Below are 19,910 nucleotides of genomic sequence, written 5' to 3'. Positions count from 1 at the left end.
TGCATTGGCATGGCATCTTTTAAAAACTCTTCTTTAAATCGAAGTTACGTGATTTAATTTTCTTTACACTTCGCCAAGCGACATCATCATTTCCATTTTACAGAAAGGAAAACTGAGGCACAGAACTTTAACCAACAAAATCAGATGGAAACTTTAAAGACTCGATCTCTCTGCTTCAAGTTTGCCAGTGCTAGACTACACGGAATGGGTCACACATGGGGAGAGCCAGAGCCTGAAGAACAACTTGGTTGGGTTCCAGTCCACAGGTGGCTGGTCCCCAAATCTGATGTCAGCTCAAGTTTTGGGATCGTCCTTCAGACTGCCCTTCCACATATTTTTTCAACTTGTATAAGGTTTATTATGAATAAATAAATAATTAAATCAAGAAGGCCCTTGCGCTTGTCTGACCCAAGACGTTCCCTGTGCCCGCTTTTCGCGTGTCTGCAGCTACCTTACTGTGGCCCTGGCCCTTTAAGTCAGCGCGCTAGGCCCCGCCCCCGGCCGGCGCCACGCCCCTCCGGTTCCAACACTGGCGCCGCGGCAATTCCGGACGCGCGCCCCGCCCTCCCCAGCTGTGCATACTTGGTCCTCCTGTGTGCGCACGTCAGGATTCCCAGCCATGTCAGCCGAGAAAGAAGCAGCAGAGGCAGCCGTCGTGGTGGCAGCAGCTGAGGCTGGGGCCGGAGAAGACGCCTCTTCGCAGCCCCCGGATGCTAAAGCAGCCAGTGATGCCCAGCCACCCAAGGCCTCTGAGGAGGCCGCCGCCGCGTCGCCTCCGCAGTTGCGTTGCCTGATGCTCACAGGATTCGGAGGCTACGACAAGCTGAAGCTGCAGACCCGGCCGGCCGCGCCCCCGGCCCCTGGGCCCGGCCATCTGACGTTGCGCGTCCGGGCCTGCGGGCTCAACTTCTCTGACCTTCTGGCTCGGCAGGGGCTGCATGACCGGCTGCCGCCGCCGCCCCTCACTCCGGGCATTGAAGGCGCCGGAGTCGTGATTGCTGTGGGCGAGGGCGTCAATGACCGTATGGTGAGCGGGCCAGGGCAGGGCAGAGAGAGGCTGCGCAGGCCAAGGGGCAGTGGGGGCAGGACTTAGAGGGGTGTGGCAGGGCTGGGGAATGTGCCACGATCTGAGGTTGAAGGGTATGGAAAGCGTAGAAAAGCAGCCTGGTTCTGAGGCTCCTGGAGAACTGGATTTATATTTGGGGGGAGGGGTAGAGACGGAGTTATCGCCCCTTTCCCAACCATTTGTAACTGTGGCCGCCGCCCAGAAGCTGCGATGGTGGGTGTGTGGGGAAAAACAATAAAGCTTCCCACGCGCATGCGTACAATGGCCTACACCCCACCCCAATCCCCAGGAAAACCACACCTGTACCCCTGCCCACCAAATACTCCCCGGGTAATTGTGGTCTCTGAACCTGAATGACGGTTGTGCCTCTTTCCCCGAGGGAGCTTGAGAAGCTATGTATTCGAGATTTGGCGGGGGCGTATGGCGGTGCCAGAGCCCTAGTCACATGCAGCCCCGTGGTCTGTTGGGGTGTGAGACGGCCCCTCCCAGAGCAAGGCCAAGAGACGAGACACGCCCATCTTGGAGAAAAGGGAGCCTGCCGCCATCCCTCCACCGGCCCTACACTGCCAGTCTGATTTGGGGGGGAGGGGGTCGGGAGGGAGGCGCGAGGAGGGGGAAAGATTGGGTCTCTGAATCTTTGTCTTGGACTCTGTCTCCCGTGACTGCAATATCTGCTCCTCCGGTGACTCCGCTGTAGGGCCACGACCCCGGGTCTGCCCTTGGGAACGTTCCGGCGGTCAGAACCCGCCTCTGCCTTCCTTGTGGAGGACCCTCAGAAACCGTGGCAGTGCCCATTTGATCTGGGGTTGGAGGTGTGGCACCAGGAGCAGGTTGGCCCAGCTCTGCCAGGCTGTTTCTCTTTTTCGTTTATCATTAATCTTGGCCACACCAGAAAGTTCCAAATGACCAGCTTTTTGAGAAACTTTGGGTGAGCCTTTGCACGTCATTTGTTTAGGAGTTTCCTTTCAAATCAGGTCCCTGCAAGAGAGGCTCTTAAGATGCAGCCTTCCTGTTACCTGACCTGCCAGTCCCAGATCTCAGAGCTGGAATTCTTGAATTTTTTTGTACATACGAACATCTCTTTAAAGGGCTTTTTTTCTGGATTCAGCTCTGGCTCCACCCTTTCCACTGACTTCTAAATAATCCTACTCTTGAGAAGGTGCTAAGAGGAATTTTTTAATTTTTTTTATTGGAGTTACTGCTGAAGGTCACCCACCTAACTTCTCCTCCCCACACTTTCCGCTTAGTAAATACAGGATATCCTGTCCAGGGCAAGAATCTGATTGTAAGAGGCTGGATTTTCTGGGGAGAGCCCTCTCTGCCTCCCAGTATTCCAGGGACGACCCTGCTCTGTGATGGGCTGAGGGGTGGGCATTAACCTGGGTAAGTGGTGAGCCTTGTCGGGGCCAGATATGGGCCTGGCCACCACCCAGACTGACCACTGCATTTTTCCCAGGCTTTCAGGGTGATTGCTGAGTCTGCTAGTCCTGAGTCCTGGGGTGGAATGCTTTCATTCCCTAGACCTCATCTCAGAACAGTGCTTACAGGGAAAGATCCCAGCCTGCCCTCAGAAGTCTTCCTCAGTGGAGTGTGGGGCCTTGAGAACATGAAAAAGGGTGTGTAGGGGAGTCCCATCCTCCTTCTTCATGGATCCCAAGTCTGGTTAGTTTACAGAATTCCCATAATTCTTGGCAGGAACCAAGACAGACCGGGATTGTCCCAGAACAGCACTCATACCTCCCTCTCTGTGCTCTTTAGAGAGGGAGGACAGGCCTTTCTCCTGAGAAGGCCCCCTTTCCCCTGTCCTCCCCTTGACTCCAGTTGCTAAGCTGCGAGGAAGGGTTCTGTTTTCTCCCTTTCTCTCCTATAAGGCTCACCTGCAGGTTGCTGAGAGTGAGGAAAATATCTTTTCCTGGTGGGTAGGATTGTGTGGCTCTCCTTATCCACAACCCTTCCCCCATCTCTGGGTGAAGGTGTCTTCTTGGTCCCCAGTGCTGGCTCAGATACTTCTCCTGAGGTGACCACACCCAGCTCTAACTGCTCAGAGACCTTTACCTGTGCTGTGATAAGGCAGGTACCACATACTCCCTCCCTCTTCCTTCAGTTACTGGATTAGCGACCTCCTCTCTTTGCTACTGTTATTGTCATTATTTGTTATCATTATTAGCTAAACCTACTAAGTGCCTACTATGTGGCTGACATTGGGCTAAAAAAAAATCACTGAATTTTTTTTGCCACTTAATCTTCATAACTGCCCTATTTTAAAGATAGGAAAACTGGGGCTCAAAAAGTTAAGTAATTTTTTATTTGCCCAAGGTGACACTGTCAGTAAACAATAGAACCTATTTTTTTTTTTAACAGAAGCAGTTTGATCTCTTCAACAATACTTCGTACTGCCTTAAATGTAAGCTTCTTGCACCAGGGACCTTACACAACAGGAAAGTCTAACATCTGTAAAATGGAGATAAGGATAGGATCTACCTCAAAGAGCAGGCATAAGGATTAGTTGAGACTTCATATATAAATCACTTAAAATAGGGCCTGTACCTTGGTAAGCACTCAATAAAGGTAAGTTATTGTTTTTGATGACATTATCATCATTATGACTACTACTGCTGCTTCTGCTGTTACTGTATTACTAGAAAGAGGGCCTTGTACATAGCGGAAGGTCCCACATTGCTAATGGGTGAGTGAATGAGTGACTGAATCATGCTCTTCTTCCATTCTTCAAGGTAGGGGACCGGGTGATGGTGTTTATCCGGTCAGGCATGTGGCAGGAGGAGGTGACTGTGCCCTCAACCAATACCTACCTGATGCCTGAGGCCATGACCTTTGAGGAAGCTGCTGCCTTGCTGGTCAATTACATCACAGCCTACATGGTCCTCTTTGACTTCGGCAACCTACAGCCTGGCCAAAGTGTCTTGGTACACATGGCTGCAGGTGACAGGCCCCTTCCCTTTATCCCCACTCCTTACCCTACCTAGATTTCCTTCTAGGCCCCTTCCCTGCAGCAGGTCTCCACCGTTGTCATGGCAACAGGCTGCCTTGGCCTATGGTGCCCAGAGGCCTCTGCAGTATTGTTGCCGTGGCAACATTCAGGCACCAGGTCCAGCCTGATGTGCTATCCATAGCAACATGCCCTCACCCAGCATCCCTTTCTTGCCAGCCACCCTCCCCCCAATCCTCAATCATAGAAATTGGACATGGGATTAGGGGAGAAAGCCTCCAAAGGAGCCCGGGCAAACTGAAGGTGATGGGCTGGGTCCTTGAGAGGCAAGAATGAAGAGTGGTAGCTCGGTGACTCTATATCCTATCCTTTCCTTATGAAAGTGTCTTGTTGCAGGGGGTGTGGGTATGGCTGCCTTGCAGCTGTGCCGTACAGTGGAGAATGTGACAGTGTTCGGAACGGCCTCGGCCAGCAAGCACGAGGTGCTGAGGGAGAATGGGGTCACATACCCCATTGACTACCATACGACTGACTATGCAGATGAGATCAAGAAGATCTCCCCCAAAGGTGGGGTCAGGGTATGGGAAGGGGTAGGGTGGCATGAGGTAGGGAGGGGGTCTCCAGATTAGTGGGTTCTAATATTGTTCTTGGCCCTCCTTACTCTATGACAGGAGTGGACATCGTCATGGACCCTCTAGGTGGCTCAGATACTGCCAAGGGTTACAACCTCCTCAAACCAATGGGCAAAGTGATCATCTATGGTAAGTCAGGGGGCCAGAAAGGAGAGGAGGACTTAGGAGAAGCAGAGTGGGATATAGGGCCCCAGGGCTTTTGAGTGAAGAAGGGGCAGGGACTCAGGTGCTCTAGAGTGTCAGGACCTGGGTGTTGCATTCAGATTGCTGCTGCACAGCTACCGTCATTCTGTTTTCACAGCCTTTCATGCAAGTCATAATAAATTCTATGTTCCTGTTTGGAAATTATTCCTGATGCAAAATCAACCAGTCTGCCTTCCTCTGTTTTACCCTCCTGAGATTCTTGCGCAAACTTCATTTCCATTTAAAAATATATAAACAAAGATTAGAACCATTTTCAAGTCACCTAGAGTCCTTTTGGGCCTGGTAGCCTGAGCGTGGGGAATTATCCTGTCACTCCCTGGCACTGGTGTGGATAATTATAAGGGGCCCACAGTGGGCAAATGAGCATGGATCTGGACACATATGGATGTGCCTGGCACCTGGATTCACAGACTGTCTCCTTGTCTCTCAGGAATGGCCAACATGCTGACAGGCACCAAGCGGAACCTGATGGCCCTGGCACGCACATGGTGGAATCAGTTCAGTGTGACAGCTCTGCAGCTGTTACCAGCCAACCGGGCTGTGTGTGGCTTCTACCTGGCCTCCCTGAATGACGAGGGGGAGTTGGTCAGTGGTGTGGTGGCCCGCCTCCTGGCTCTGTACAACCAGGGCCACATCAAACCCCACATTGACTCTGTGTGGCCCTTCGAGAAGGTGAGTGTGTGATGGCTCTGCAGGGAGGGCCTGGGTAAGACCTGGACCTGTGAAGGCTGGGGTCCCAGGGATAGAATTCTTCCTTTAAGCTGGCTCTCTGGAGGCGCTGGATGGCAGTGGGAGCAGTCTTGTCTTCCTCTCCAGGTGGCGGATGCCATGAGGCAGTTGCAGGAGAAGAAGAATGTGGGCAAAGTCATCTTGGTGCCTGGGCCAGAGAAGGAGAACTAGGGCGGGGGCTGGGAGACCCTCGGGACCTGGGAAGAGAGAAGCTGGGAAGCCACATTCTGCTGGCCAGCAGACCCTTGAATTTCATCCTCTACCGTAATGCTCTGCCCTCTCTCCCCCAACTGTCTTCGTGGTGATGACCTCTTCCCCCTCCACCCCCCTGTTCTTTCTCTTTAGTCAGGGCTGCCCCCTCCCTCTTTCCTTCCCTCTGAAGAAGTTGGGAAGTGACCACTTGGATGTCTGGGCCCTGCCAAGGGGACAGGGAGGGTTAGAGGGAGGCCGGCTGCTTCCGGACCCCACCCTTTCCCCCGGGCCTGCTGTGCTGCTTTTGTGCCAAGGCTACCCAGTCCCTTCCCATTCTGTTCTGCGTGCTTCCGCCTCTGCCTCATCTCCCCTCCTGCCCCACCACCTCCCCAAAGAAGTAAAATGTCAGCTCAGGATATGGGGCCAATCTGTGTGAGTCCAGCATGTCCCTTCAACCCAGGCTGGCCAGTGCCCACCTCTGAACTCCCTTGCCTCACTGCATGGCCTCATCCTCTTGTCCCCAAGTTCTTAAGCACAATTGGGCTTTTTCCACCTCCAGGTTTACTGCTACTCTTAACCAAGGTTGCCTCTTACAACAGGGGCAGGAACCTGCTCCCCTAGGTCATGACTCTGTGGGAGGGACACAGACCTCCCCTTCCTTCACTGAGTTCTCTGGATTTGTTCTCAGTGCCTTAGCCATGGAAAACTTGTGCTTCTGTATGTGTGCGTGTGGGGGGGGTCCCTGTCTCACACCTTCTCTACTCCTGTACTCCCCAGTGCCTTCCTTGTTCTGGTGGAGCTGGGGTTTTGCTGCTCCCCAGTCCCACAACACTACCAAAAATCTGTGTGTGCCAATGGGTGGGAGGCCAGCCTGTAACCACCTGGGGTCTTTGCTGTTTCCTGTCTCTGGGGCTGTCAGTTCTCTATGGATGGTTGAGGAGAAAGGTGGGGAAGCTTTCTCAGCCTTGCAGATAAGTGTGATATTTACCAGCCAGAGCTCCAAGAGGCAATGCTATCTATTTCTTGTCCTGGGACCAAATTAAAAATTAAAGCACATCCCCACACAGTCATGGAAGGCCTCTTGCCTTCTCAGAGCAGGGAGGCAGCTTTTCAGACTCAGCCCCAAACTTCGTTTACATGGATGGGGAGATGGAGCAGGGGAGTAAAGGGGGGTATAGAACTTGGGCTACTAGAACCAAAGGGAGAACTTCCTGGGGTAGGGGTGTATCTCCCTCTTCTCTCTGAGCTGGAATTAGGGAGGGTTACTGCCCAGACCAATGCCAATGGGAGGCGGGTGGGAGGGGCTCAGCCTCTTTGTCTAAATGAGGCCTAAAAGGTATGAAGTGCGACTTCTGCTTTTGTGTACCCCACCCCATTACCGAAGCTGCCTTTGTGTTTGTGTTAATAAAAATCCAAACCCTGGGTCCTGGATGTTGCTTCTGAGAGTGGAGGAGCAGGTGAGCTGGTGGAAGACCAGTGTTGATAGTGGAGGATTAGGGTTTCCACCCTCCCCGCAAGCCTCTTCCATGCCCAAATCCAAGTTTCCTTTCAAAAAATGAAATGAGAACAAGCACGCCATGCAGGCACCTTTACTGTTCCAGGGCAGCGTTTTACAACAAGGAGTCCCTATTTGCTGTTGACCAGCATGATCTCTTTCATCTGTGTGCACCTGACCCCAGCCTGGTTTTAGAACCTGGGCAGAGGAGTGGTGGGTGATGAGAAAGGCAAGCTTCTATCTAGCCAGACTCGGAGGTGAAGACCGCTAGGCCTCGCTGTCCCTTGGGCACGAATGTCAGGGTTTCTACCTCCCCTCCCCCACGCGTGGGCTTCTGGAAGTGGATCTCCAGGATGTCATGCATCTCCGGGCCATCCAGGACATCAGGAATGTTGAGCACCAGCACCGACTGGGGCATTGGCTGGGATCTGATCTGGAAAAGGAGCCGGGAGATGAGCAAAGGCTCATGACAGAGGTTGGGGCAGGCAGTGCCCATGGGAGCATGGGAGGGGCAGGAGGACTGGAGAAGCTGGCAATGGGTAGGTCAGTGGAGTTTGGGGGCTTGGATACTTCCTTGGGCAAGTTTCTGGTGGGGAAGACAGGGGAAGACAGGTGACCCCATTCTGCACCTTCTACTTACCTCAGCCTTCTGGATCTCCGCACTCATGTAGGGAGAGACTTTCAGAGGGAACTGCTGTCCACCAAGTGGCACTGTGAACTCACCAATCTGGCACAGGTGCTGGGCCACTGTGGGAACAGGGTAGGGTGGACCTTTAGCATCATGGGCTTTCCTCCCCTGGGACCTGATGCATCTGTTCTAATCTCCCCAGTGGGGTCCTTACCTTCATCCTTAGCAAAGCCCAGCATGACAACCCCGTGCAGCATTTCCCGGATTTCCACATCACCACCCCCATTCTTCGTCTTCCCAAAGAAGATCTCCAGCTTGTCCAGCAGCTCCTCCTCACTCAGCTTGAGCCCAGCAGGAAACCCACTGACCAGCACTCTCTGCCTACTTAACTGGCTGGACACCTAGGGGGAGACAAGAAGGAGTGGTCCCAGGCACTCCCCCACTCACCCATGCCCAGGTGCACAGCACCCCCTGCATGTCCCAGGACCCTGCCATTCTATACCTGGATGGTGGTCACCACAGGCAGCTCCAAGGGCTGGACCTGCACCCTCAGCCGGCACTCCTCCAGGTCGATCTTATGTTCCTTTTGTTGTAGAACCTGCTTGGCCACTGGGTGGGGGGAGCAGGGTCACTTCTAGAAAGCCTCCCAGCCTCCCTCCCAAGGCTTCCCCGGAGAGCTCACCCTTGGGGTCATCGAAGGTGACCAGAGCAGAGCCCTCAGCCAGAGGGTAGCAGATCTGTAAGTTGGAAACCAAAGACCTGGGCACTTCCTTGCCCTGCTGAATGTGTCCTTGGAACACGAGGGGGACTTCAGGCATTAGGAATGGGACCTGGAGATGGGGGAGGGGAAGCTGATGCAGTCTTCAAGGGTGGGAGAGTTCCCCACTCCCTCCCAGGAAGAAAGTATCCCCAGTTCCATGTGATTGATACTGGGTGCCAGGGACAAATACATTTATTGGAAGTAGAGCTGGATAAATGAGTAGACACATGCAGGTTAAACCTGTACTGGTGCTTTACATACAAGATCTTAGTTTGTCCTCAAACAAGCTTGTGAGATAGGTAGTTCCATTTACAGATAAGAAAATAGGTTCAGAGCATTGTGTTCAAGTAACATACTTAAGGTCACACAGTAAGGAAGTGGCAGAGCTAAGAGTGAAACTAAGGAGTCATCCGGCTTTCTATCAAGCCACACAGCTTCTCCTAGCTTACCTTGTCCTGGGGGGAGTTCCTGAGCTCCATTTTCAGCTGCTGCAGCTCTTGCAACCTCATCTTTAGTCTGGCCTGCTCCTCCTGAAGCATGTGGAATTGTCTCTCCATGAAGAGTGCCTATTAGGACAGAGGGGAACAACTAGATCTCCACCTGCCTTTCTAGAGAATGAATAAGCCCAGGGGAAGGGAGACCTTATTCTGGACTCCCCAGGAGCGGAGTTGATGCTCAGCTCAAGAACAATCCAACCCCTTTACCCGGCTTTGGGTTGGTCCTGGCCCCCTCTGCTAAGGACTAGGTAGCCTTAGCCATTCTCTGAAGGGCAGGAGCTTTTGTAGCAGGCATGACTGGTTCCTTACTGATACCTAGAGTTTAACAAACACTGATCGAACACTGAGGTACTGGGGGACTGATACAAGACAGTGAAAGACAAGGGTCTAGCCCTCAGGCCTGTAGAAAACAGTACCCAAAACTGCACGATCACAGAACTGCTTGCAGGGGACAGCAGGAGTTTGAAGGAGGGGCAGTCCCAAAGGAGTTAACACAGGGAGGCCTCCAGGAGAAATGGGGGGGGGGGGGGGAATTAGAGTTGCAAAAAATGTCATAATACTATCAGCTGATATGTATTAAGTACTAATTAAACATCAGGCACTGTGCTAAGCCCTTTGTATGGGTTGTATCACTCAGTTTTCCCAACAACCCTATAAGATAAATATACCCTTTTATCCTTTTTTTACAGATGAGGAAACTAAAGCTCAGAGATGTTAAGTGACTTATCCAAAGTCATTTGGTCCTATGCAGTCTGACTCTGAACTGCTAATCTGTGCTTTACAGTAAAAAAATCAAGCCGAATTGGGGAATGATTTACCCGACATCTCTCAGCTTGTCCCTTGACTGCCACCCCTCCTACTGTCTCAAGCAGCTTTTCAGGCTGGGTGTGATTTGGAACAGGTCCAGAGAAAAAGCTGACAACATGGGCAGGGGAATGAAACCAGAGATATGAATAAATGCACCTTTGTTAGTTGGAGCAGACGTTAGCTGGCAGAGTTCACCCTGTGGTTCGGAAGGCTGATAAAAAAGGTCAGCCCAGAGTCTAAGTGTGAGTTTGCTTGAGAAGATGGGACTCTGTCCTGGTCGTCTCTGTATCACCAGTTCAGCAGAGTCCCTGACATTCAGCAAATGTTTGTTGAATGAATGACAGGACGGGAACATATTACAGAGGGCACTGAAGAAATTTAGTGAGTTCACTCTTTTAAGCAGAAGAAAACTAGGACTTAAAGAATGCTGCTTTATGAGTAGTGAGGAAGGTATCTCATACTTAAAATTTCCGCAAAGGGGTTGCAGATGCAGTGCCTCTAAGGGTCAGAGAGGTGACATCAGTGAGTCAAGGAAGCCAGTGTAGTATAATAGAGTGGTGCGGATTCTGACAAACTGGAGAGAGCATGTCCCCACTAAAGTGGCTACCTCTTCTCAGCTCTAACCGGGTTTTTTGACATGGATCTTCCCCTTTTTAAGGTAAATAAGAAATCTGGATTTTTATTTGAAAAAGATGGCTCAATTTAAAAAATATATGAAAAATGAAATACATTACTAGGTTGGATTCAGTCCTCAGTCCATCTACTTTTAACTCGTGCCTTAAATCTTGATTTAATCATACATAATTGAAAATCTAAAATGGACGAAAAAATGAAAGAAAAAAAAAGAAAATCTAGTAATTGGCAATGCTAGTTAATAAACAGCTTAATAAAAATAAATAATAGTTTCATAGAGTATTTAAAGAATAACTCCAGCAGGAGTGTTTAGATGTGATATCAGTAGGAATGGGGAACTAGTGAAGATTTCTGAAAGAGGGAGTGAGGTGATAGACTTGGTGTTTAAAAGAGATCCCAGCGTGATGACAGGATGAACTGGGGCAGGAATTGTGGAGCGAGGAAAACAAACCCAGACTCTGTGGTTCTAGTTCCCACCAACGTGGCAGGAGCTGACCTGGGCCTCTAGCAGTGGGCTCAAAGAAGCACATGTGGAGAAATACATTTCATGAGGAAAAGCCCCCAGATTCTGTGGATGTTTGTATCAAAGAGGCAGAGAGGACAAAACTGGAGAGATGGTGCCAGGTTGCAGTCTTGGATGTCTGAGAGTTTGGTACAATGCCACTGACCCAGCAAGCAAGGAAAGAGAGCCAGTGGTTACTGATGGCCTGAAAAGTGCCAGGCACAGTTGGACTCCACTTCATTTAAGTATCACAAAACGGCCATCCTTTCTCTAACTCCCAACTGAAACTTCTCTTTTACAGGACCCTCTTAAAGACAACACAGGCTGGCTGTAGTCACTTACTTGAATTCCACTGTACAGACTCTTTATTTACATAACATGATAACATGGTTTCTAAATGCAAGACAATGTCCATTTGGAAAAAAAAATTGCAATCTATTCTACATCGAGCTCATTGAGAGATTTTAAATTCTGGATACTTAAGGAATGAATTCATGATTTAAAGTTAATTTCGACTATATACATTCTTCTGCCCTACTCACTGAGTTTAGAACCTCACTACCCCATAAGATAAAATCTCATGCTATCTATGTTCACCACGGGAGTACTGGGAGGCAGTTTAGCATAACGGTTAAGACCGCAAATTCTGGGGCCAAACCTCTGGGACTTACATCATCTCCTCTTACTACTTCAAGTTATTTAACTCCAGTGCCTTTCTTTCCTCACAGGTAAAATGTGCATAATAGCAGTTTTCACCTGTATATCATTTTGTTTGGAACAGTGGCGCTTGGCACATAATAAATGCTATATTACATATTTTCTATTTAAATAAGACCCATTTTTATAGATGAGGAACCAGAGATTCATCAAGTTTAACTAATGGGTCAAAGTAAATCAAACCCAAGGCCACTGAAGACACATAGGGTCAGGAAGAGGACTTGGTGGATAAGGCTCTGGGATGGAACAGCATTTGGTGATGGTCAAAGCCAAGAGGACGGAAGAGCTCTCTGAAGGACAGAGCTTTAAAAATGTAATCTTTGAGGATGACTGGTCGGAGGTCAGGAGAGACAAAGGAATGCAGAGAAGGAATAGAGAAGATAAGCAGGTCAGAGATAAGCAGGGCCAGGCCAGGATTGGGTAGTGTCAGACACACAGGAAGAGGGATGAAATGGAGCTGCAAAAATAGGGCTTCAAGAAAGGCTTTTACTCACTGTTCATTTGCCTACTCATTCAACAATTAGCTGAGCATCTACCACCTGCCAGGCCCTGTTCTAGCCTCTGGGGACACAGAAGTAAACAAAACGGATAAAACTTCTTTGTGAAGTTTACATTCTAGAGGATAAGCCAGATAATAAGCAGAATAAATAAACAAATATACCTTATGTTAGTGATAAGTGTTAAAAACACAAAGCAGAGAAAGGAGGACAGAGAATGTTGGAGGACAGTTTTAAATAGGATGATCGGAATAGGCCTCGCTGAGATATCTGATCACACACTTGAAGAAGACGAAGGAGTAAGCCATGTATACATGTTGAGGACAGTTCTACGTAGAGAGAACAGCAAATGCAAAGGCCTCGAGGTAGGAGTTTGTCAGGTGTATTTGGAGAATATAGCAAGGAGGCCAATGTGGTTGGGACAGAGGAAGCAAGGGGAAATTGGTTGGAAATGAAGTCACAGAGGAAACAGGGTTGGAGCATTCAGGGCCTTTTACTCAACATGAGGGGACACCATAGGCAGCCTTAAATGTTAACAGGATTCCTTGGCTGTTGTGTGAATAGAGATGTGGGAGTTGGCACAAGCAGGGAGACCACTTAAGAGGCCATTACAGTGTCCAGGTGAACAACGTTGGTGGCTTGGAGCAGGTGGCAGCATTGGAAGTTGTGAGGAGCAGTCGAGAGTCTAGATTGACTAAAGTTGCTAATGGATTGGAAATAGGATGTAGAAGAAAGAGAAGAGTCTGGGATGACGTTAAGCTTTTTGGTCTGAGAAACTGGAGGGAAGGAGAGACATTTGCTGAAATGGGGAATACTGTGGCTGGAAGAGATTTGGGGTAGAAAGTTAGGGGGCTATTTTGAACATGTTAAGTATGAAGTCCCTCTCTGACATCCCAGCAGAGATGTATAGTGGCAGTTATCTCTACCGATCTGATCTAGCATTCAGGGAAGAGATTCAGGCTAGCAGTATAAATTTGGGAATTATTCATGCAGAGAGATTTAAAGTCACAAAGCTAAATGAGAGCAACAAGGGGGTGGGTGTAGATAGAAAAGAGGTCGTAGGGCTGATTTCTGGGGCATCCAACACTAAGGTTGGGGGAACAAGGAGGTACAGAGGAGTGGCTAGTGAAACCCGAGGGAGAGGGGAGGTGTGAAGAGCGAAGGAGTTTCAAGGAGGAGGAGGAGCCAGCAGCTCTGCCAAATGCCCCTAACAGAACAGCTTCGATGAGGAACAAAAAGCCAGCCTTGCTTATTATAAGGAAATGGTCAGAAGTTCATGTACAAAGATTATTATTGTAGTCTTGTTTACAACAAAAAGAAGGAAATGTCCAACAAGAGGAATAGCTAAATAAATATAAAATATTATGTAAAAATTAAAAAACATATTAATGAAGAACATATGATGTGGAAAAATGCTCACAAGACGAAAAAGCAGAATTTAAAACTATATTAAGATCCCTATTCTGTTGATTTAAAGTTTTAATTCATTAATAAAATATCCATAAATAAGGATATTTATTAATACATTAAAAACTTTGGGTAGACACCAAAACGTTATTAATAAATGTTGTCTCTTAATAATGAATTCCGTGTGATTAAAAAACAAAAAGTTTCCTGAACCCACCTTCCTTCTTTCCTTCCTTCCATTTTAAACTGTGAAGGCCCTTTAAAAGAGCAGTTTTAGCCGAGAAGTAGGCATGAGGTAGGGGTAAAACAAGATGGTCCTGGGGTTCTGAAAAGGTTAGCAATTATATTAACAATAATGAACATATACTGAGCGCTTAGTATGTGTCAAGCAGTGTGCTAAGTTTTTACTATATTAATTTACAGCTTATCTAGTTTAATTCCTGCAGGTAGGTATTCTTGTGAGGTGCTACTTTCATTCCCATCTTTTAGATAAGAAAATGGGGCTTACACTGTGAACTTTAGGAGAGGCTAATAACATGCCCGGGGCCACATTAGAATCAGGATTTGGAACCAGGCAGGTTGGCTCTAGATAGCCTGTGGTCTTCCTTCTTACATTTGATGGGCAAATGAAAAAGGTTTAAGTGAGAAATAAATCAGTGTATTTGAAATGGGGTAGTATTAGGGGAGGAAAGACTGAAAAAACTGGAGAGTGGTGAGACTCATTCACTCAAGAGCTGTTTGTCTCCTGCAAGCCAAGAATAGTACTAGGCACTGGAGAATAATGGTGAACAGGCTAGACTGGGAACCAGTCCTCACAGAGCTTAGTCCAGAATGAGTAGGGGCATGCACTGGTCAGGAAAGGGTGGACCACGGCAGACAGGCAAAAGGTCAGTTCTCAGAGGTGGTACACTTCTTCCTCTGACCCAGAGGAGGGCCCATGGTTAAGTTCAGTTGCAAGCAGAAGGAAAATAATTTGTTGGGGGAGATCTCAGGAGATGAGTGTGAGCACTTCTTAAATGTTTAGAACTGTCCTTAGCAATTTTCAAACATTTCAGGCCACAGTACCCTCTGAGTACCTGATGAAAACTAGGAAGAAAAATGCACATTCATATAAGGAATTCATGTGCTCCTGAGGTGCAGGTTATCGAATTATCTTTGAGGCAGTAGGTTAGGGACTAACTCCATAGGGAAGAGGAAATCCCAGGTTTCTCCCCAGACCTCATCAGCTCTAAGATGGGCAGGGGAGAGGCTTAACCGCTGAGCCCTGTAGTTTCCCACCCAAGAGAAGTGTTGCCCAGCTTCTTCCACCCCAAACACCCTCCTCCTCACTTACCTCATCTTGAGTCACTGACATGGGCCTGGTAACTAGTTGGCAAGCACCGAGGATTCAGAGCTGGACACGAAGTGGCAGAGCCCACCCTGACTAAACTCGTTTCTCCCAAGCGGCTTTGATCTCTCCCAGGACCTGAAAGGCAATTCTGACGGTTCCGCGGACAGGCTCTTTGCTTCCGCTTTCATTTCAGCGAAATCCCTGCCCTTCGATGCTCACACGCCCCCAGCTGGTTTCCCCGCCCCTGGGAGGAGTCTTCCTGGTCTGGCAGACTTCATCCAGCTGATTCAAAGATACCCCATTAACTGGAAACCGATTTCTGGCCCCAACCATTCATGCCCTATCAATCCCAGCAGAAGCCCATTGGTAGAATTTTGTCTGCTGTCTTAATGGATATTTCCCTAGAGTCCAGAATGATGGCGGGCACATGCAGACATTGATAAAACAATTGAATGACAAATGGCACCAGGACAGAGAGCCCCTTCAAGTTCACAAAATTGTAATAGCATCTATTGAAAGGTGTCTTGCCCCAAACTGGTTCTGCTTTGCATGAATTAAACTCAAATCTTCACAACTACCCTGTAAATTTGGTTCTATCCTCCCATTTTACAGGTAAGTTTCTAAATTTCTGACACAGAAATATATATACTCGCCTAAGGTTACACTCCTAGGAACAGAAGCGTGTAAACGAACCTGGTTGGACATTCTTTGAACTAGGGCCTTGAGGCAGAGTGGAAAGAACCTGAAATTTTTGTCAAAGGAGGATTTAAATTTGGTTCCATTTGTGACTTGACAAGCTACTTAAGTTTCTCAACAGAGATGCCCCATACTTGTGATGACCCAAATGAAAGCACACAGGTTTTTACACCAAGAATAACTTACTGAGCCCCTTTCTATTCCCCTCTCCCTCCCCCCATCCTGGGTGGAAGTGTACCAAGTGCAAGGCTTACAAGTATAGGACTGAACCCTAGTTCCGTCTAGCAGCTTAGCAGGAGCTCAGTTGGTCTTATCAGTAAAACAGGGTCACAAGCATCCCAAGCTCCAAGAATCACCCCTTCTTGCCAGTCTGTGCTAGCCAGGCTGTTTGGGGACTGACCTCTGCCTGGTCCCACTAGGAAAGGCTGCTCTGGGGCTGCATCAGTATCGTCTGGTGTGGTTCTCATTGGAAGATCAGTATCACCAGACTTGTTGGCAATTCTTACCAACTAAATCTAAGTCAAAGGGTGAGACTCTGGCACCCTGGTTTGACAAGCCACCAGTGCTAAGGTTTGAGAACTTCAGATTAGTAGTTCTTAATCCAAAGTAGCCAGTGCCCACTCGAAGGGGCCTTTGGTTGTCCAAGGCAGGTGGTAGGAGGAGTAGCTCAGGTTCTCTAGTTATGTAGAGCCGAAGCCGGGGATGCCAAAAAATTCTGCACCTGAAAATGCCAAGAATAGCTTTTTTGGGAAGCAGTGCAGTAGTACTGATCACTTTACCTAATGAGAACAGCCAAATCATTAAAGAATTACCAGGATAAGGACCGTAGTCCTTGCAAGTCTCTAAAGGCAAAATTAACTTTTATATTTCCCCATAGCCCCTCCCTCAACCATTGTCTCTCATCTTATGACCGTTCTCCTTTCCAAAATTGATAATACACGTAACGGACAAAGGGGTAGTTTTTGACTTTTAATGACTGAAACAGAAAAGGTCTAAAACCGCAGCTTCTGGAAGAACCATTTGTTCTTGCCGGTCTTGTACCTAGAAGAGAAAAAAGGACATCATTGAGAAAAGGAACAAAGAGACAAAATTCCTTTCATGAGAAATTAGTAAAACCATACTGTAACATCCACCACTAAAGCCTACTTACCTCTCTTCAAACTTGACCTTGGCTTCTCGTCGGGCCTTGCGTTTCAGAGCAGGGTCTCTAAAGACATCCTTGTTGACAACAGTTTTGTCCAAAGGGATATCCACAGAGTACCTGGGGACAATGGTGGAGAGGTAGCATCAGCCTGTATGCTGCCAGGGCCTTCACATAGCTACCCAAGTCCTTCTGGGACACTGGAGTGTCAGGGTCTGATTCCACAGGAGCAACCATCAAAAGCTGTCCCAAAGTCCTGACAGTATTCCTTGGAAATTCCCAATGTTAACAGTCTCAGTGACATAGAATTACTCATTTTCTAGCTAAGAACTATCACTTTATTACATTTTCTCTACTTTGATCACAGTGGGTGGCTAGCTTTCCATTCAGAGCCATTGTATTTAGTGCTGTTAAGTTCTGCTTACACAGGCTCAGAGTCTCATTATATGACAGTGCAAAACCTGGGTGGTTAGTTGCCTCAATCTCATCACTTTCCAAAACCTGAGAAACTGCTCTGCTATTTTATATTTTAGGTCAACAAACCAAGTGTAAATATGAAGTCCCAAGAGAGAACTTTAAGGCACATGCTGCTGGGTTTTGCTAATTATTGTTCAGGACTCTTTCAAATCTTATATTTCTTTATGATCTTCCTACTAAGTTTATGAGCTGTGCAATAATACTCTGAAAGGCCAGAAGCTAAAGGGCCCAGCATTCGAGCGGAACTGAGGGAGACTTGCTTTCATTTGTTCACCATTTGTGAAAGCCTGTAATAACTATCTGTGAGAGTGGAGGATGGAAGAGGGCAGGCCAGACCCTATGCCTGTGTTTACTGTAGATGCAAACAAATGAAACAAATCTTTATTCAGCACAAAGAATTTTCAGGTGAAAGAGACCATTAAAGAGCAAGCTTGGGAGAGATTTTTCAATCCTGCTCCACCAAGTTAGCGCAATCACCACAGAAAATGATAGGAACGTGGCTCCAAGATGGCTGAAAGAGGTACGACTAGAAATCACAACCACTTTATAAGTGACAAAAAGAAAACGATGTTTCTTCCCCACACAGGAATGGCAACACGGCTGTCTCCTTATTCAACAGTGCAGAGAGGGGTTAAAGAAATAGTGACTTTTATTCCCATTCTTGTAATGCTCACCTTGTGGGCATGAGGTGATTGTAGTTATAAACTTTCACAAAAGATTTGATCTTTGACCTCTTGGCAATTTTCTTCTTGCCCATGGCAGCTGTCACTTTGCGGGGATAGCGGTCAATTCCAGCCACCAGAGCATGGCTGTAGGGGCGGTCTGAGGTGCCATCATCAATGTTCTGAATGAGCAAGAATTACATTTGTTATCAACTGAGGGCCCAATTAGGCCCTGTGCAAGGTGTAAGCGGGGTTATTTTTAAAAAAGATAACCTCTCCCCCAGGTCTCTGAAACCCACTATTATACAGAAAAAAAACCCACAAAGCAGACACCAAGTGCTATGCCCCAAAAATAGTAGGGGTAAGGGCAGTGTTCATTCCCACCAGGAAGATTCTGGAGAGGTTCCAGGGAGGGTAAGAGATTTAAAAATAAGTTAACATTTATGAAGTGCTTGCTGTGTGCCAAACACTGTTCTTGGAACTTTACAATTCTTAACTTCCTCCACGATTGCACTACTAGTAAGGGGTAGAGGCAGGATTCCAAAACTGGCAGCCTAACTCTGAAAACCAGTCTCAGGTAGATGAGAGAAGGGGAACCGGGGGTATATCGGTGTCCCCAAAACAGCCAAAAGCACTACTGTTTGGGGCCAGCGCTTAGGGACATCTCAGGAGGCTGAACGATGTAGGCAGAAGACAAAGAGGAAAGTGCTAAAATATGCTAAGTGACCATTTTGAACAGAAACAATTTCTCCTCTTTTTACAGAATCCCTGATGCAACATTTATTACCTGTTTGACCTCTGGTGAATTACTGAACATATCTAAACCTAGTAGCAGAAAGGAAATCCCCTATCGATTTGACATGAAAACACCTATAAGGCAATCAATCCGGCCAGGAACCAAGCAAGCGTTCAACAAACACTGTCCAATTATTTAAAGCCTTTTTGTGGAGAACGCGTTCTATTAGCTACCCAATTCAAACCACATTTGTTTTTCCTTTCTCTTCCAAAAGCCCTTATGCACTCACCCCTACCCCCACCTGCAATGCTCAGTAGTTCAGGTCCCAAAACTAGTTCTTGAATTCCAAGAGTGCCCGCCCTCCGAAACCGGCCAGATTCCTGGGAAATGCCGTATAAAAGCTCGCGAGACTGGTACCTTCACGATGACTGCTTTGCGTCCGGAGTAGCGTCCAGCCAGGACTAACACTACCTTCCCGGGTTTCATAAACTTGCCCATTTCTGCAGATAAAAAGAGGTCGCTTAGAAATCCGCAAGCGCAGGCTGCGAGTCCGGAACTTCAGGCTACGCTCACTGTCGTCTTGGCCCCGTCCTGCGGGCCCTGCTCCCAGGACACGACCCACTTACGAAGCCGCCACAAAGAGAGGAACTGTAAGTACCCGTCGCCGCCCCGCAACTCGACCCCCCGGCCGCGGATGGCAGCGGATTGTAAGACCCTCCCCAAGCCTCCACTCACCGACAACATCCACTCGGGCCTACAGCAGAAAGGAAAGAACCACTCTTCCGCTAACCTTTCACCCCGGAGAAAGATGATCTCAGTTCCGGTCCCGCCCCTCAGGCCTCGCCCCGCCTCTTGCGTGGGGCTCAGACTCTGGGTAGAGGGGAAAAGAAGCTATTGTGGGAAAGCACGGCCTGGCCGTTCATTTACTCAAGTCAAATTTTATTAGTGGCTCCAGCAATTTATAAAGGTCAAAAAGTAGTCTTTAGCGTACACTGGGAAGCGCAAGGCTTGAAAGCGCTCAACTTTTTGACTCTGCTGCTTCGCTGCTCTTTGGTTGTAGTTCCTTTCTCTGACGCTGGGAGGGGCTCACAATTTGAAATTTACTTTTCTGGCCTTGAAAGAAGTTAATAAAATAGCACAATTTTTAGTGACCAC

At 48.1% G+C, this 19,910-nt stretch overlaps 3 protein-coding genes across 3 annotated transcripts; 1 reads left to right on the top strand and 2 right to left on the bottom strand.

The window, feature by feature from the left end:
* The first annotated feature begins 619 nt into the window (after positions 1-619).
* Positions 620-7,192, top strand: VAT1 (vesicle amine transport 1). The gene is made up of 6 exons (XM_016150942.2): positions 620-1,027; positions 3,799-4,006; positions 4,410-4,580; positions 4,685-4,774; positions 5,280-5,521; positions 5,666-7,192. The coding sequence occupies exons 1-6, from the start codon at positions 620-622 to the stop codon at positions 5,747-5,749; spliced, it is 1,203 nt and encodes a 400-aa protein (XP_016006428.2). The 3' UTR covers positions 5,750-7,192.
* Positions 7,193-7,343: 151 nt separating this feature from the next.
* IFI35 (interferon induced protein 35) lies at positions 7,344-16,574 on the bottom strand. The gene is made up of 7 exons (XM_016150943.2): positions 15,047-16,574; positions 9,103-9,219; positions 8,576-8,723; positions 8,396-8,502; positions 8,108-8,294; positions 7,906-8,012; positions 7,344-7,698 (listed from the first exon to the last, which is right to left on the bottom strand). The coding sequence occupies exons 1-7, from the start codon at positions 15,065-15,067 to the stop codon at positions 7,507-7,509; spliced, it is 879 nt and encodes a 292-aa protein (XP_016006429.1). The 5' UTR covers positions 15,068-16,574; the 3' UTR covers positions 7,344-7,506.
* A 121-nt stretch (positions 16,575-16,695) lies between these two features.
* On the bottom strand, positions 16,696-19,580 carry RPL27 (ribosomal protein L27). Its single transcript, XM_016150950.2, has 5 exons — positions 19,491-19,580; positions 19,173-19,255; positions 18,032-18,201; positions 16,890-17,000; positions 16,696-16,780 (listed from the first exon to the last, which is right to left on the bottom strand). Exons 2-5 carry the CDS (start codon positions 19,251-19,253, stop codon positions 16,732-16,734), a joined length of 411 nt encoding a protein of 136 aa, XP_016006436.1. The 5' UTR covers positions 19,254-19,255; positions 19,491-19,580; the 3' UTR covers positions 16,696-16,731.
* Positions 19,581-19,910: the final 330 nt, after the last annotated feature.

The sequence above is a fragment of the Rousettus aegyptiacus genome, unplaced genomic scaffold, assembly GCF_014176215.1.
Source record: "Rousettus aegyptiacus isolate mRouAeg1 unplaced genomic scaffold, mRouAeg1.p scaffold_m13_p_6, whole genome shotgun sequence".
Classification (NCBI taxonomy): Eukaryota; Metazoa; Chordata; class Mammalia; order Chiroptera; family Pteropodidae; genus Rousettus; species Rousettus aegyptiacus.
The sequence above is the reverse complement of the archived record's forward strand: the minus strand, read 5'-3'. Positions and strand labels throughout refer to the sequence as shown.

Coding starts and splice junctions, on each gene's coding strand:
- IFI35 (XM_016150943.2), bottom strand. CDS start 15,067: ATGTCAGTGACTCAAGATGAG. Junction 8,503..8,575: donor CACCTTCGATGACCCCAAGG/GTGAGCTCTCCG, acceptor CCCCCCACCCAG/TGGCCAAGCAGGTTCTACAA. Junction 7,699..7,905: donor CGGAGATCCAGAAGGCTGAG/GTAAGTAGAAGG, acceptor CTCCTTTTCCAG/ATCAGATCCCAGCCAATGCC.
- RPL27 (XM_016150950.2), bottom strand. CDS start 19,253: ATGGGCAAGTTTATGAAACCCGGGAAGGTAGTGTTAGTCCTGGCTGGA. Junction 17,001..18,031: donor AATCACCTCATGCCCACAAG/GTGAGCATTACA, acceptor CATTGTCCCCAG/GTACTCTGTGGATATCCCTT. Junction 16,781..16,889: donor AAGGTCAAGTTTGAAGAGAG/GTAAGTAGGCTT, acceptor TTTCTCTTCTAG/GTACAAGACCGGCAAGAACA.
- VAT1 (XM_016150942.2), top strand. CDS start 620: ATGTCAGCCGAGAAAGAAGCAGCAGAGGCAGCCGTCGTGGTGGCAGCA. Junction 4,581..4,684: donor CAAGAAGATCTCCCCCAAAG/GTGGGGTCAGGG, acceptor ACTCTATGACAG/GAGTGGACATCGTCATGGAC. Junction 4,775..5,279: donor GGGCAAAGTGATCATCTATG/GTAAGTCAGGGG, acceptor CTTGTCTCTCAG/GAATGGCCAACATGCTGACA.